General features: G+C 47.3%; 3 protein-coding genes across 3 annotated transcripts; all 3 read left to right on the top strand.

The window, feature by feature from the left end:
• Nucleotides 1-740: 740 nt before the first annotated feature.
• Nucleotides 741-3,870, top strand: LOC124692618 (reticulon-like protein B2). Its single transcript, XM_047226029.1, has 5 exons — nt 741-1,072; nt 2,815-2,995; nt 3,076-3,217; nt 3,305-3,374; nt 3,461-3,870. The coding sequence occupies exons 1-5, from the start codon at nt 838-840 to the stop codon at nt 3,628-3,630; spliced, it is 798 nt and encodes a 265-aa protein (XP_047081985.1). The 5' UTR covers nt 741-837; the 3' UTR covers nt 3,631-3,870.
• Nucleotides 3,871-7,321: 3,451 nt separating this feature from the next.
• Nucleotides 7,322-9,027, top strand: LOC124683501 (N-(5'-phosphoribosyl)anthranilate isomerase 1, chloroplastic-like). Its single transcript, XM_047217998.1, has 3 exons — nt 7,322-7,648; nt 7,734-7,894; nt 8,707-9,027. The coding sequence occupies exons 1-3, from the start codon at nt 7,328-7,330 to the stop codon at nt 8,933-8,935; spliced, it is 711 nt and encodes a 236-aa protein (XP_047073954.1). The 5' UTR covers nt 7,322-7,327; the 3' UTR covers nt 8,936-9,027.
• Nucleotides 9,028-14,508: 5,481 nt separating this feature from the next.
• On the top strand, nt 14,509-15,381 carry LOC124657436 (probable CCR4-associated factor 1 homolog 11). The gene has a single exon (XM_047195993.1). It carries the CDS (start codon nt 14,509-14,511, stop codon nt 15,379-15,381), a length of 873 nt encoding a protein of 290 aa, XP_047051949.1.
• Nucleotides 15,382-15,705: the final 324 nt, after the last annotated feature.

The raw sequence follows: 15,705 nt of genomic DNA, 5'->3' as shown, positions 1-15,705 counted from the left end.
TAGGAGCGACAGAGGAGGGGCGCTGGAGGAGGAGCTCGACGAGAAGAGTCACATGAGAGAACGAATGGATGAGCATCGGCGGCGGTCAGTGTTGTTCTCTAGTCGATGCACTCTCTTTTCCTCCTTTTTTTCTTAACGGATGATAGAGTCGTAGGCCTATGGGCTGGAAATATTACTAGGTAGTAGTAAAACCAACATTTTGCGGCGGGGGGGGGGGGGGGGGTCGCCCCCTCCCCCACTAAGGTCCGCCTGTGTCGCTATGTAGTTTTGCGGGTAGAGAGCATATTTGAAAAAAACATAGGGCCAAACTCTCAAATACGCTATAGAAACGCTATTTCAGCGAAATAGCATGCTATTTTAAATAGATAAACAAAGTCTGAATTTATATGAATTTCTTTGTGCGTAAAATAGGTAGTATAAATTTATACATAAATCTTGTCAAATTGCGCAAAAAGAAAGCCTCGTGAAAAATAACAAGAAATGCAATTCACCAAAATTTATATGAATTTCTTTGAACCAAAGAGGTTATGATAATTTTAAAAATAATCCAGTGCTTTTCCTGGTATGCAATAGAATTAAAAAGGTCGGATGTGGCCGAAAAACTAGCATTTTCCCGGGTACATGTACCTGCTCCACCACCGAAAGGCGCCAGCGCACCGTGACGGCGGCTGACGGCCCGTCCCACTCTCCTCATATTCTAGAGATCTCCACCCATCTCTCCTTCACCCAACCAAAAGAGCACACTTCCACACACACTGCACGCTTTACGAGAGAGCAGAGGAACAGAGGGGAATTCGTGTTTAGCTTTCCTGTAGCTTCGGTTGCTCCGCTCCATCCATGGCCGATCCAGCCGAGGAGACCGTCGCCGCGCCCCCGCCGACCCCGGCAGCGCCCGCCGAGGCCGGCCTGGCCCCGCCGCCGTCGGTGGAGCCGACCGCGGAAAAAGAGGCCGAAGCCTCGCCGGAGAAGGTGGCCCCGCCTGCGTCTGCGCCCGACACCACGGTGAGGTCCCGCGGGTTCAAGCTGCTCGGGGAGGACACCTCCGTGCATAAGGTGCTTGGAGGCGGTAAAGGTACGAACTCTCCATTCCTTTTTTTTCTTTTCCTTTATTTTTTGTGCAGTGACAAACAAACCATGCTAATAATCTCGTTACTATTTTTGGTTGATACGGTTATTACTGGATTTTGTTTCATCGTTCAAATAATAGTTTGTGCTACAGGCGGGCGGTTTCTATTTTTTATTTATTTCTGTGTGGTGTGGTTCAGCTCGGAATTGTTTACCTAACAATTAGCCAGATCGGTAATTTGGTTGCTTCCTTTTGGTTTCTTTAGTCCATGGTGCCTGGCTGCCTGCTCTAACAACATCGGCTTAGTTCTTCTATTATCTGCAACTGTCGTGGTCTAATTTGAGGATGGGTGCTTAACTTAGCGTGAGGCCGCGAGCCATTAAAACCTTTCATCCGTCTACATCGCTGGGTCTGAATTTATGGGATCAGGAGGCATCTTTCGTTACCCCAAGAAAGCACCCGCCTATCATTTTCTGAATATTTTGGTCGGCTTCTAGCTTTTGAGTTACCTCGGCCTGCAGATAAGCTAGGCACTTATCTCACTTCTGTCAATAAATGGGGCGTGCTGTCACTGAACGTTTCCTTCTTACCATCTGGGCTGAACAAAGTGTTACTTTCACGAGCTGCTGACACAGACCAATTTTCGTTTTATCTTCTACTGTTAATAGAGGATCTGAAGCTATATGTAGCTTCCTTGGTATGTAAAAGCAATTTTCTCTAATCTGAAGCTATATGCAGCTTTTTTGTTGACCCAGTAGGTGTTATCATGATGGTAACTGTGAAATAGAAAGTTGAGCCTACCTGTTGGAATCACCACCTTTTAATCAAGTTCTCTATCGATGATGTGTTAACCTGGAAGAATCGTAATGATTCTTGTTGGTGACTTCTTGCAAGTGGCAGCATCAATTATATTTTAACTCGGAATCCACACTTGAATTTAGGTGTTATTGATTCTACTTTATCAAGATCCACATCGATTCAGAGCCGTCTTTCAAAAAGGAAAAAATCACATGAACTTGTGGACCTTCTTGGTCCACTTTGCTTAAGTGTCCATTATTATATTCTAGAACCTTATTTCCTAAAAAAAGCTTCTTGCCATTAATAATCTAAGCAAATGGTGTCTGATATGCTGAATGGAGAATCCTTAGAAGTATATACCTTAGATTTTAGCAGAAGTATAACTGATCTTTGGAGAAGCATCATCTTTTCTCTTGCTAAGCTTGTTTCTTGTTATTGAAGGGGGAATGGTCCCTTTTCTGGAAGTTAAGGGAAGGTCCGGAATAGACATGAGGGTGTTAGTTTCAACCTCAGGATTATGGAAGACATTCATGATAGCACACAAGGCACAGGACACCGAAATATTAAAATTAAGCTTCAAATTATTGAGAAATCAAGAATGCCAGACCTAAAATTTGCATGCCTGCTCTTTCTTTTTTTTATCCTGCTCTGTTTGGTGACCACAGAGTGCTAGATGGAGACATCCATAAACTCCTAGATATGCGAAGCTGTTGATTACTAATAACCTCTTACAAGGTCTTAAGAGGTTATGTTGTCGTTCTTATGAAATACTTCTTACATTAGAAAGGTGAAGTATTTTCACTTGCTATAGCCACACTTAGCTACAGTCAGATCCATTGATGATGAGGACACTGCATCATGCAGTATTATAAACAAAATTATGAAGCCACAGCTGTATTATGACAATTCTGATTGGCTCTATTTGTTTGTTTTGGTACAATCTTGTGCAGCTGCTGACGTACTGTTATGGAAAGACAAGAAGACAACTGCTGTAGTGATTGGTGGCACAACTGTCCTATGGGTTTTGTTTGAAGTACTTGATTACCACCTCTTAACTCTGATATCCCATGTGATGATTGGAGTCCTGGCCGTCTTGTTTCTGTGGTCCAAAGCTATGACCTTTATCAAGAAGTGAGTGAGATATATGGGTTTTTTTTTTTCGTGTTTTGGTTGATACCGCTTCCATGATACAAACAAGTGTTATGTTTCAGGAGTCCGCCGGATTTTCCTGTCATTCAGATATCTGAAGATGCGGCTGTGAATGTGGCACGGGCATTGCGCAATGACGTCAACAGGGCCCTTCATTTGTTCCGGGAGATCGCACTGGGGCATGATCTGAAGAAGTTCCTTGGGGTATGTTTCTGTCATCACAACTACACATAATGGTTTTACTTCTTTCGTTGATTGAGGGTTGTCTAATAGTTATCTTGTGCTCTTTAGGTCATTGCTGCTCTTTGGGTCCTCTCTGAAGTAGGAAGCTGCTGTGACTTCCTCACCTTGATATACGTTGGTAATGCATCTTTTTAATTCAGACACTATTATCAGAAAGTTTGGTGTTAAATGCTACTGTACTGATACATTTGAGATCCCAAACAGCTGTCCTGATGATCCACACCATACCGATCTTGTACGACAAGTACCAGGACAAGGTGGATCACTTCGCCGGGAAGGCCCATACCGAAGCACGCAAGCACTACGAGGTGCTGGATACCAAGGTTCTGAGCAAGATACCCAGGGGACCGGCAAAGGCAAAGAAGCAAACCTAGAAGGCTGGTTTCTCAATTCTCATGCATGCATGCTGGGTCGTTTGTGGTTCCTAATGACAAGATACCGCTATTTGCATTGTGATGTGCATGTATCTAGCTACTGTATATGACTATGCAACCCTAAAAGCTTTCGAATGCTACGTTTCCACTACTGCTGTTCCTTGTAGATACATCTGATGTTGTGTTATGTATGTTCTTAAATCAAAGCCCTGCTGAATGCAGCAGCCACTAATTTATTTATTATCTTGTTGTGACGTGTATGCAACACGTGTGTAACGAATCTGACGCAGAAAAGGCAACTGAAACACTGGTGCTGTAAGATTTGCATGTCATCTCGGATGAACATTCATTGCAGCATATTGGGTAATGTGGTTTTTGTTGGGCAATGAATTTTCCGGTGCTGGAGACCAGATTTTGACACCCAGCTAGCTAGCAAAGATGGAAGCTCATGGTGCCGGATTTTGACACCTAGCTAGCTAGCAAAGATGGAAGCTCATGGTGGCTGGAAGACTCTTGTTAGTGCCTTGATTCCAGCCATGTGCCAGGTGGGAGCTTCATCTACGATTCTTCCCTGAAGTTGATTCGGGCTGCTTTGAGTCTGGTTGAAGATCTGTGATGTGAGGTGATCTTCCAGACTTGCTACTTGCTGATCTTTGGGCTTAAGCTGCATCGCAAGCCTCTCTCGCAAGCGAGAGCTCAGCATCATGGGGAAGGTTGCTGAAAGGCGCCCCCATTTGATGGGGATATGCCTTAGGTGGGCCCATCACCAAGCTCACTTGCCGGTTGGAAGGAAGCCCGGAAAACTCTAGTCGCCGCCGACTGGCCAGAAACCCTGACGACTAAAACCTGAAGGAGAAGCTCAGAAAGCAGGTCAAGACCTTCTGCCCATTTAGCTTGCAGATACCTCTGATCTTATTCACATAAAACCTTGATGACTAAAACCCGAAGGGGAAGCTCATAAAGCAGGTCAAGACCTTCTGCCCATTTAGCTTGCGGATACCTCTGATTTTATCCACATAAACCCTAGACCGGGGGTGTCTATATAAACCTCCGGGCAAAACCCTAAAAGGGATCTAATCTCCCGCCATTCGTACCGCAGAGCTCGCAGTCGCCGTAGCCGACTGGCCAAGCACATCATCAATTAATACCAATCTAGCAAGATGTAGGCCTTTTACTCCTTCAAAGGGGCTGAACCTGGGTAAAAACCTGTGCATCTCGATCCGAAGATGGCTGCGCATCCTTTGCCCACATCAACGAAGTGTTGCACCATGTAGCACCTATTGTGGTCACATCCACAACACTATTGCTGTCTTGATCTTGGTGGCGACATCCTGGACATAACCGCAAGCTCCCAATGTGTAGTTTGTTGTTTCAGTACCATGCTACAAAGAGGGAAAGTTGGGATCTTCTTGGCCAATACATCTGCAGTTAGACACCCCCTTGAAAGGCCAACCAAATGAAAGTTTTAGCTTGCGGAGTTGCTTTGGAGGAGCAAATCAGCTCCTTGTCATCAGATCGAAACCTGCATTTAAACTGAATATGGTAGGCACTTGCAACTGGATATACACTTGTGAATATACACTGTCATTAGTACATTTCCATCTCACCATGTCTTGGTTGTTATCGTTGAACCTGAAGTGTTGAGTGCAGTCCCAGAGTTCACACATTTCTCTCAACACCTGCACCGTGCGGTTTGGTTTTATGTAGCCTCCACTTGTTGTTCTCCACAACTTCTCTGATGGTGAGACGCCTCTTGATGCAATGCTTGAGAAGGATAGGCCATCGATCAATGGGCTGATGGTCGTCCGTCCAACGAGAGGACCATAATGGAGCAAATCTACCATCCCGAATAATAATATGAGTGGAGGCTCGGAAGAGTGCTTCAGTTTCATGATCATTAGGTAGCCGCATTTCTTGCCATGGCCTCGAGTGATCGGTCCAAAGCCGTCATAGCCATCGCAGGAGCAATGCACTGCTGTGCTTTTGGAGGCCAGTCGTGCCTAAGACGTCATTCTCCTTGGTTTGACAAACCAAGGGCTAGGCAACAAGGTATTTGTTACCGGTAGTTGTCTATTCCTTTGCCCAAATAAAGTCCCTTCTAAGCTTGTCCAATCTTCTGCACAACCAAACCAGTGGTGCCTGCGAAGAAGAAGCTCTCCTAGCCGGCCGTGGTGGCGAGGAGGAGGGCCAAATAGGAGCAGCGAGGTGCCCAACCGCTTCTCTCTTGGCCAGCCTTGGTGGCGAGGGGGAGACGAGTCAAGGTGCACAGGCATTGGATCTGGGAGGCAGATCCTGTCCTCTTCGCCGGTGCTACTCGAGGTGGAGAGCTCGGCTGGAACTTCCCCTGGCCTGCCATGGTGGCGAGGAGGGAAGCGGCAACGGAGCGGCTACTCCTCAAGCTCTGCATCAACGATTGCCTTCGAGGTGCTATGGAGCTGCTCTTCCGGGGCTCCTTCGAGCGGAACACAGAGCGTCTTCTATCGACGCTCTCATCCTTAGCCAACATGGCGGCCCCTACTCTACCTCTAGGATGGAGGCCCTTCTTCGCATCCGTCGTCGGAGCCCGACGCTCCTCCACCGCCAAGTGGTTTGTTCCCGGAGGAGCGGCCGGCGTCTGCGGTGCATCGCCGGCTGTCGAACGCTTTGGCATCGGATCTCGACAGGCACGTCTTGAGATTGCCATCGGGAGGTGGCGGCGGCACCCAAGGACCTGATCACTTTTCATCTTTTGTTCTAGGGTGTTTTCTGCATTTCTTCAGGCCCTTTCTTCAAATTTTAGGTTTCTCAGTGCGAGAGATGTTAAAGGGTCTCTTTTTAATATATACCGACAACGTGTGTTCTTCTGAATGAATTGCTGGGATCTTCTAGACCCGTCCTCTGTTTTAAAAAAAGAACATCGGTGCAATTGCCATCATATGATAGATGGCCATGGGAGAGAGGCAAGTCTTCACTTGTTCAACTCGTCCAAGATTATGATGAATCACTAATTTGATGTGGTATTATTGACACATTTTTACAAATTTAGTTGAAGTTTCGAGAGCAATTTCAGGCACGTTTTTTTTTTTTGATAAGTCAATTTCAGCCACGTGAGCGGTAGGTGAACGACACAACGGTGGCGGTACGGCACTACTGCCGTTCCTTTCTTCATTCCTCGTTTTACTTTCTCCGTCTCGTCGCTTGTCCACGCCGTCGAGGGACCGCAGAGCACAGCTGCTTGCATCTGCATTGCAGCTTGCCCAACCAGGCGCTCCCGGCGGCCCGTCCTCCTCCTCCTCCTCCTCCAGTCCTCCTCCTCAGGTACGATTTTTACTTGTAGTTTTTTAGTCACCCAGGTTGCACGGCACCTGTTCGATAAAATGCTTGTGCCGAGGCGTTCTACTCGCTGTGTGCCGTTTGTGCGACCCTAAACCTTACATGTTCCTTTGATTGTGCTGTGTAACAGCCATGTCGACAGCGTTCTCAACCAAGCATCCGCTTCGGGTCGCTACTCCTACGAGCAAAGGTGAGTCTTTTCCGGCCCTTCTATGTTCATCCATGCGTGCCACTTTGTCGGGTGCTTTTGAGTCACTGCAAGTTTGGCACTTCTTGGGGTTTACCAGTAGAAACTACAACTTCCAAGGTAACTAGGATTACCAGCTATGCTTAGTTCTCACACTCATTTTATTGTTTAGGGCGTCCAAGGCTGCCTCTAGTTAAAATGGAATATTCGTCCAGCAAACGAGCTAGCCCTTCCATTTCCTTAACTTCCAGTGCGGTGGATGCGGCAAGAAACGATCCCGTAGTCAAAATGTGTGGCATCACATCTGCTAGAGATGCAGAATGTGCTGCAAAGGCTGGAGCTAAGCTTATCGGGATGATTCTTTGGCCCAACTCCAAGCGATCTGTTCAGCTGTCAGAAGCCAAAGAAATATCCAGAGTAGCAAAGTCTTACGGGGCTGAACCTGTTGGTGTGTTTGTCGATGACGACGAAGAGACCATCTTAAGATTATCCGATGCATGCAACCTTGAACTCATTCAGGTACATTTTCCCAGAGCTGTTTTACTTGGTAGACCTACAATGGACATTTGTGCTTAGGCTTTACTGATCTGTTGCATTTACACAGCTTCATGGAGATAGCTCTCGAGTACTACTTCCTGCTCTTGCCAAGAACAACCGAATTGTATATGTTCTGAATGCTGATGGGGATGGAAAACTTATCAATTCTCCTCCCAGCGAAGAATATGCCATTGACTGGTTTTTGGTGGATAGTGCGGAGGGTGGAAGGTACATAATGTTGCTCATTCTGTTGCTATCTTAATGTTTGTTGTTGTTGTAGTTAGTTAACAATGGGGACTAGTGAAGCTCTTATTTACCATACCAATTACCAACCAAAGAAGAGCAGCATTTCTCTTACAATGGATTCTCTGAGGGTCTAGTAGTCCGAGTAGCGGTCCTGCAGGGGTTTGGTTCATAGGATAGACATCATCGAGGGATATTCACTTTGGCTCATAGGAGCATTTGCTCCCACTATGTGAATCTACATTTTGAAGTGTCAAAAAATTCTAAAGTAAAATTTTTCATGTACATCTACAAATTTTATGTTCGTGCACAAATTTTCAAAAGAAACTAAAAAAAATTGCGGCTCCTGTAAAAAAGACAAATTTTGATGCTATAACACGACTACATACGGGACATTTTTTTGTCTTTTTTGTACACGCCACATAAAATATTTTTTCTCCATAAAAACTTGTGCACTAACAAAGAATGTCACGATGTACACCAAAAAATTTCTGTCAGAATTTTTTGACATTTTTAAAATTGGTTTTTAATTATTTTGTATAATGGGAGCATTTGCTCCTATGAGCCAAAACGCCACCTCCCATCATCGAGTCAATCTTTAAACAGAGTGCACACACACTTGTGTGCTCTGTTGCAAAGTGCATGATCCAAGGCAAGTACTAGTGTGTGTGTGTGGACACGGACGCACGAATATTGCTTCCTTTCATATACTTCCTCACAAAACCACCTTTTCTTTTACATTCATATATTGATGTGAAATTTATAGGTATTTTAAATCGTTCTGTATCTGTTTGCAGTGGCAAAGGATTCAACTGGGAGAAATTTCGAATGCCGCCAGCCAAAAGCAAGAATGGCTGGCTGTTAGCAGGAGGCCTTCATGCGGATAATGTTTGCCAAGCCGCTTCTGCTCTAAAACCAAATGGCGTGGATGTTAGCAGTGGAATATGTTCTACTGATGGTATAAGTAAGGACCCGAATAGAATATCGTCCTTCATGAGAAGTGTACAATCTTTGAGTTCCCAGTGAGGTCTGTGTTTAGACTGAACCTTATATCTTCGTGATTCAGTTTGTGAACAAATTTGCAAATAAGCTGTCCTGAATTATAGCAATGAACAACTTTGGAGCTGAGTTTCTTAGTGTTCATTTGACCAATCATACTACTGTGTAGAGCATGTACAGTTAGATTGATGACAGCCTTCTCTTCTTCATCGTCATTAACAGTGTAAGTGGCGAGCCACCAGGCTGGCAAAACTTGACCAATATTACAAAAAGTACTAATCGCATCAAACAGTCTAAGGACTTGACGTGGCCTAGCTCGCACAAAGATGTAAGGTGGAGTGAATCCGAAAAGGTTGCCTCAGTTCGGATAGTTCTCTGCAGCTCAGGGAACATGAAGTTGAAATTGCTACTCAGCTAAGTCGCCTACCACCTGCAGTTCGATGGCTATTGCGGTTCTGCCTTGAAGAAGCTCATGTGGCAGGTCTGGGCTCTGTTGCTCTGCAAGGTCTTCTCTTGGTTTGCTCCTTCAGAACTGTCTGTACTCTGTAGTGTGCTGATCGGCTGTTGCGCAGAAGCTTGCCAAACTGCTACTTTTGTCAGATGTGCAACCGGGAGCTCGAGTCTGCTTGCCATTTGTTCCTGTCCTTTGTGCAAGCTTTAAAATAGCACGCTATTTCTTCGGTAATAGCGCGCTATAGCATATCTAGAGGGTCCACGCTAAATTTTAGTAATTTTGCTCGCTATGGCGGTATTTGCGAAATAGCATGCTATATCGCGCTAAAACTTCATAGCGTTAGCGCACCAATTTTTCAGGCAAGTTGCTTTCACTTTTTCGTGGTGATGAACTGCAATCTATTGGTTCCACTTCTAAATCGGAAGATAATATCGCTAATGCTAATAATTTTTAATAAATAATTTATACTATATTGTTGCCTTGTGAAATGATGATGTTAACCTTCTAAAATATTTGAGATCTATTTTTATATGTGGTTATGTATGTATGATTCAGTCACTTTTGAACTATATATCCATTCGTTCTAGTAAAATTATTTATTTTTATACTATATTTAGTATTATTTTGGAAACACTATTTAAAATATACCACACTATTAGCACGATATATCGTCCACAGCGTTTGAAAGAGACGCTATTTCATTTCGCACACTATTTTAAACCTTGCCTTCCTGTCGCTTGAGTATCTGGTGCCTGGTATCATTATGGCAGGGCTGTTCCTCCCTCAATCCAAACCCCTAGAGGCGGCAAGGCAACATTTGACGAGGTTTGGAGTTCGGTTGTTAGTGAAACGGCTTCTGAACATGTTAAAAAGATGATTTAGTCGCTGCTCCTATTGGTCTCCTTGGAGAGAGATGTGGCGGCAAAGAAACAGAAAAGTGTTCTGGTATGGGCTGTTGCCTGTGTGGGGAATCATCTTTAACACAGTCACATCATTTGTGATGCATTGGTGTTTTCAAAATATTGCTTGACTTCTTTTCATTGTTTTGATGCCTTCCTGGAAAAATTGTTACCATGATTTTGTGATACCGCAAATTTTTGCTATGCGAGTGGAGGGTATGCTGAGATGAACATGGTTGGACGGGCCAGATGTCACGTTTCATGTTGATCGTAATTGTATCTTGGGCGGGAAGTCCAATTTCTACCTAAATCGGGCGGCCAGCGCTGACAGCCATAAGACTCGACTTATTAGGTACTCTGGAGGTTTTGTGAGGACCATGCCAAATTTCTCTACCATTTTCATATTTTTCACTTTAGCCAATATGAGCTTAGTCGGGATTAATAGCTTTATCGGTAAAAATGTTTTAAAGCGCCAGTTGTTTTTAGCGCGCCTGACTGTGCTCAACTTTTTCCGGGCACTATAAAATGGTGCGCGCGGCAACCAACGCTTTACCATACGCTATATAATGCAGCGTGCGGCAGCACAAACACCAAACATACACAAACATAGAGCAACAAATATCAAACACATACAAAAAATCAACAATAAATAGTTTAGTTATTTATATAGTTCCTCGATACAACAAATAGTTTCTGAACAATACATCAGATTGTCCTACAACAATAAAACAAGCATACAAAAATGAAACTAATTGTTTTGGCGGTCGTTCCATGCCCACCACTCCTCGATAAGATCCTTTTCAAGATTATCATGCACATCGGTTTGTCGAATCGAATGATACGACACAATAAAGCAGGCCACCCTCTCTTCTCTCCTATACACTCACACTGGTCGTCCCATTAAATCGTAGCAGGAGTAGTCTAAATCTTGGCCACTCTAATCTTCGATGATCATGTTATGTATGGTCACACAAGCGTGCATGATGTATCATCCAAGCATGCATGATCACACAATCTTGGCCATAGCCAATAGCAAAGCTGTATTTCTTTTTTACTTCAAGATCCCATTCTTCATCGGAAGAATGGTAGGAGGAACTCATCCACATAATTCGGACTTTATCTAATAAATTCTTTGAACTAGCACAACACTCGTGAAAAATAGCGGCAAGTCGGCAGCGATACATACCTTGCAATGGTTTCACCAAACACCTTGTGGCGCCTAGTGTCGGTGCCGCGCCACGTTAAAATCGAACGATCCAAGCCGTCGGTGGCGGGGAACGTCGGGCGGCTGCGCAAATGGAGGTGGCCGTAGGACGCTAGGGAACGGCCGATGCATGAGTCATGTAGCGACTTATTTAGCGGGGCTCGGTCGTCTGACAAGCTTGGAGGAAATGGAGTGGGGCGGTGGCGCGGGCGTGCGGATGTTTTAGCCTAGTGCGCTGGAGCGGCACACCAAATTTGACTCACGCGATGCCGCAATATCCCGCGCGCCTAAATTTTTTTGCCCCACGCACAATTTTACAGCGTTTGCTGGAGCGCCGGTTTCGCTTCTTACGCTAAATCAGCGGTTTTTCCAGCGTATGTTTATAGAATGTCTGTTAGAGATGCTCTAAGGATCTTTATATAGACTCCAAACTCCGGAAGTTTTCATCTATTTTCAGATAGAACTCAATGACTTGTTAAATCAACCACAATCATTAACAGTTATCTAGTGAGCCCAACTGTTAATCAATTAGGTTCTAAATATGTATGTGCATGCATCAAGTTTAAATTTAAAATCAAATTCACGTGCTTTAACAATCCATAGAGCCAATTCTATCGACAACCTGACATTCCACACTATACTCATCCCGGACATAATTGCAGCATACTCATATAGACCATTCTAGTAATACCGTTCTAGTAGAGCCGTACCAGCTTACTTAAAGGAAAATGATCCAATCCCTCCGGGGGATCTCGCGTTGGCAACCTCCTGGTGCGGTTCCGTCCGATCGAACCGATCGTACGGACGGCCTTTCCCCACGTCCCACCGCCCTCTAAAAAAAACGTGAAACTAGCCTTATCTTCTTCTCATCTTCTCCACCAGACGACGACCGCTCGTTCGTCTTTCTCAGTCACGCGCCGCCGCATCCCCGACCACACGCACCGCCGTAGCTCCGGCCACGCACGATGCAGCCCAGCCTCACGCGCCTCCCTCGTGCAGCAGCAGCGCCGGGGACCATCGGAGGAGCCCCGCAGCGAGAGAGAGAGACTGCCATGGATCCCAGGCAACAGGGCTTCCTCGACGGCGCCGTCGCCTCCCCATCGGCCGCGCGGATCCCGTGCACCGGCGGCGACACCGGCTGATGCCTCAGCGAGATGAGCGCCGGGGACGGGAACTGCGGACGACGGCATCTACCGCTCCGGCTTCTCGGCCATGGCCGCTGCGACCACCGCCGACCGCTTTTCCGCCGCTTGCCGCGACCAATGGCGCCCGCCTCGGCGCCAAGCGGCGTCACTCATGGTAGTAGCAGCTTTGTTGGTAGCCTGCATGCATCGGCTGTAATTTGTCTTCTGTAGATTTGCAGTTAATTACATTGAACAGGAAATCTATAGAAATTAGGCTGTGTGATACAGATGTAATATATAACTTGTGGCGGTAGTTGCTTCAATCGGCGGTGGCGGCAGCAGCTGCTGCTCCAATCGGCGTCGCCAGCGACTGCTCCAATCGGCGTCGCGGCTGCTACAGTAGGCGTCAGTGTCTGCTACAGAGGTCGTCGGCGTCTGCTACTTTGGGCGGCAGTGGCTGCTACACAGGCGGCGTTTTACTACAAGCGCCGATGAATATTGGTACAAGCGGCACCGGCTGTTGCTGCAAACGTCGGTGGCGGTTGCTACCGAGCGCCGCAGTGCTGCAAGGAGTCCGTCGAGACCAACGGCGGTGCTACCACAAGGCGGCGATGAAGCTACAAGTTCAGGAGGCGCTGCTGTATGCGAGGGATTGTGGTGCTGCTGGCGCGAGCAGCGGCGCTGTCGGAGCGAGCATGCGTTCGGGCGACGGCTGCAAGACGGACTACACATCGACGGCGTTGCAAGGTTGTGCGTTGCTGCCGGCGTTGCTACCTTTAAGGGCCAGGCTGTTGTGTAGCCCAATTTTGGAATGCTACTAGTGGCTGTCACTGGTGCTATCAGCCGAGGGCGTCGATGCTACAAGCGGTCGCCGCCGATGCTACCAGCGCTGCCTCCATCTCGCGCTTCTCGGCTTCGTTAGGATTTTTGCTGCCTTAGGCCTGCGGCGTTGCTACCTGCGGAGGTCGGTTTTGCTTTTTTAAGGTGTCCGGCATTGCTACCGGCGGAGGGTGGAGTTTTGCTACCATAGGCATAGGGCGTTGCTACTAGCAGCTTGTGGTTTTGCTGTCCTGGACGGACGGAGTTGCTGCAACCTCGGACGGCGTTGTCTGCCGACCGCGAGCGATGTCTCCGTTGATGTCTTAGAGGATTTGCAGCATATGAATAAAAAAATTTGCTACAATTTATTTGCGGTTTTGCTACATCTGCGTAATAAGTTTGCTACGTGGTCTCCGGCCTCCAGCGAGGTCTCCGGCGAGCCCATCCTTTTTATTTTATTTTCTAAACGAACCGTTTTTTGCTTCAGTCATTTGCTGCCGGGAGTGATTTTTTGCTGCCGGAGATGTTTTTTTGCTACATGCAAATCTAACCGTCAAAATGGTTGATCCGACGGTTGGGGACCCGGGGGCTGGGGAATCAGATCCCCCGGAGGACGCCCAGCAGTTCTTAACTACAATTCCGGTTCAATTGTTCCGTGTTATTCATGAATATATTTTATTTTAATTTCAGAAGTATAATAAGGTAGTAAATAGGTAAAATATTAAAGCCACAAATTCCAACAGAAACGATGCGATGGATCGCCACACGAGCCCACAAGCCTCATCTCTCTATTTCTTCTGGCACCAAAACGAATCGGTTAGTCGGTTAGTCTTCTAATCTGAACCAAACACGGTATCGTAGTGAGTTCTAACACATACGGAGTACATATATACTTGATTCTATACTGTCTTCTGCGACTCCGTATTTCCCATGGAAATAGATTTGCTCACCGATTACCATCCGACCCGGACCGTGTGTCCGATTCTCCCTACGATTGTTCAGACAGTACTACTACTACTATATATACTCAGAACTTCAGAAGAGGTTGACACAATAGCAGCGGAAGATCTTCCAAAGCAAAACAACAGCAAAGTCGAGTCATGTTTTCGATGTTTCCACCGCCGCCGGCTTCTTTCCACGGCCGCGTGCCTCCGCCGCAGACCACGGACCACCCCGTCCCCATGCCGGCGCCACACGTCCCCGTCCTGGTGCACCCCGTGTGGGCCTGGAGCTTCCACCAAGAGGCGGCCAGGCTCCGCCACTTTGCCGAGGGCGCCCGGTACGTCGCCGTCAACGTGCACTACCCGGGCCTCGTCCACCATCCCGGCAAGGACCAAGACGCCCTCACCGACGAGAAGCGCTACCCCATCCTCAAGGCCAACGTGGACGCCCTCAAGCCGCTCCAGGTCGGGATCGCCGTCTGCGACCGCGACGGCAAGACCGAAGCTTGGGAGTTCAACCTCCGGGACTTCCGCCGCCACTCTGATCCGCACGACGCGAACTCCCTAGCCTATCTAGCCGGCCGTGGCCTCGACGTGGACACGTTCGCGAACCACGGCGTCGACGCCTGGAGCCTCGGCGCCATGCTGCTAAATTACTCCGGCCTCATCGGGCCTTGGCGCGGCCTCTCGTGGGTCACCTACACCGGTGCGTACCACGTCGCCTACCTGCTCAAGATCATCACCGGCGGCTGCCCGCTCCCGAACGACTTGGCCGGGTTCGTGGGCGCGGTGCGGCACTTCCTCGGCGACCAGGTCTACGACGTCGCCGGGATGGCCGCCGAGTGCCCGAAGTTGCCCGTTGGGCTGGAGCGCATCGCCGCCCACCTCGGCTTCCATCCGCCCTGGAACAGCCCCAGGCTCGCCGCCGCCGCCGGTGTACGCGCGCTCCAGGTGTTCAGGAGCTTGGAGGACGGAGAGTTCCGAGGCAAGGTCAGCAGATACAGAGGTGTGCTTCAAGGCCTGCATCACTAGTTCGATCGGACACAGACACCAACGATCGATGTGTTGGAATTAACCAAACATGTTTGATTAGTTTCCTAGTATGAGTCTAGTCCAGTCTAGGAATAGTGCATCCCAAAAAAAAAAAAGTCAGTATTAGTGCTAGTCGGTTTGTATTTTTTTGGTTTCCTTGTACCATGTCAAGCACCGTCTATTGGGTGCTATAAATAAAAAAATCTAAAAAAAAAAACCGATGAAGCCTACGGGCAGAGGAAAAACATATCTTCTTCTCGTGGCTTGTGTCTGCTCGTCGATTCGGTTCAGGCACTATAAGTCTTTGGTACCGGTTCCTTTACG

The sequence above is a fragment of the Lolium rigidum genome, chromosome 1 (assembly GCF_022539505.1).
Source record: "Lolium rigidum isolate FL_2022 chromosome 1, APGP_CSIRO_Lrig_0.1, whole genome shotgun sequence".
NCBI classification, from domain to species: domain Eukaryota; kingdom Viridiplantae; phylum Streptophyta; class Magnoliopsida; order Poales; family Poaceae; genus Lolium; species Lolium rigidum.
Note: the sequence above shows the minus strand (reverse complement) of the source record. Positions and strands in the feature narration are given on the sequence as shown.

Coding starts and splice junctions, on each gene's coding strand:
- LOC124692618 (XM_047226029.1), top strand. CDS start 838: ATGGCCGATCCAGCCGAGGAGACCGTCGCCGCGCCCCCGCCGACCCCG. Junction 3,218..3,304: donor ATCTGAAGAAGTTCCTTGGG/GTATGTTTCTGT, acceptor TGTGCTCTTTAG/GTCATTGCTGCTCTTTGGGT. Junction 3,375..3,460: donor CCTCACCTTGATATACGTTG/GTAATGCATCTT, acceptor GATCCCAAACAG/CTGTCCTGATGATCCACACC.
- LOC124683501 (XM_047217998.1), top strand. CDS start 7,328: ATGGAATATTCGTCCAGCAAACGAGCTAGCCCTTCCATTTCCTTAACT. Junction 7,649..7,733: donor GCAACCTTGAACTCATTCAG/GTACATTTTCCC, acceptor GCATTTACACAG/CTTCATGGAGATAGCTCTCG. Junction 7,895..8,706: donor GATAGTGCGGAGGGTGGAAG/GTACATAATGTT, acceptor ATCTGTTTGCAG/TGGCAAAGGATTCAACTGGG.
- LOC124657436 (XM_047195993.1), top strand. CDS start 14,509: ATGTTTTCGATGTTTCCACCGCCGCCGGCTTCTTTCCACGGCCGCGTG.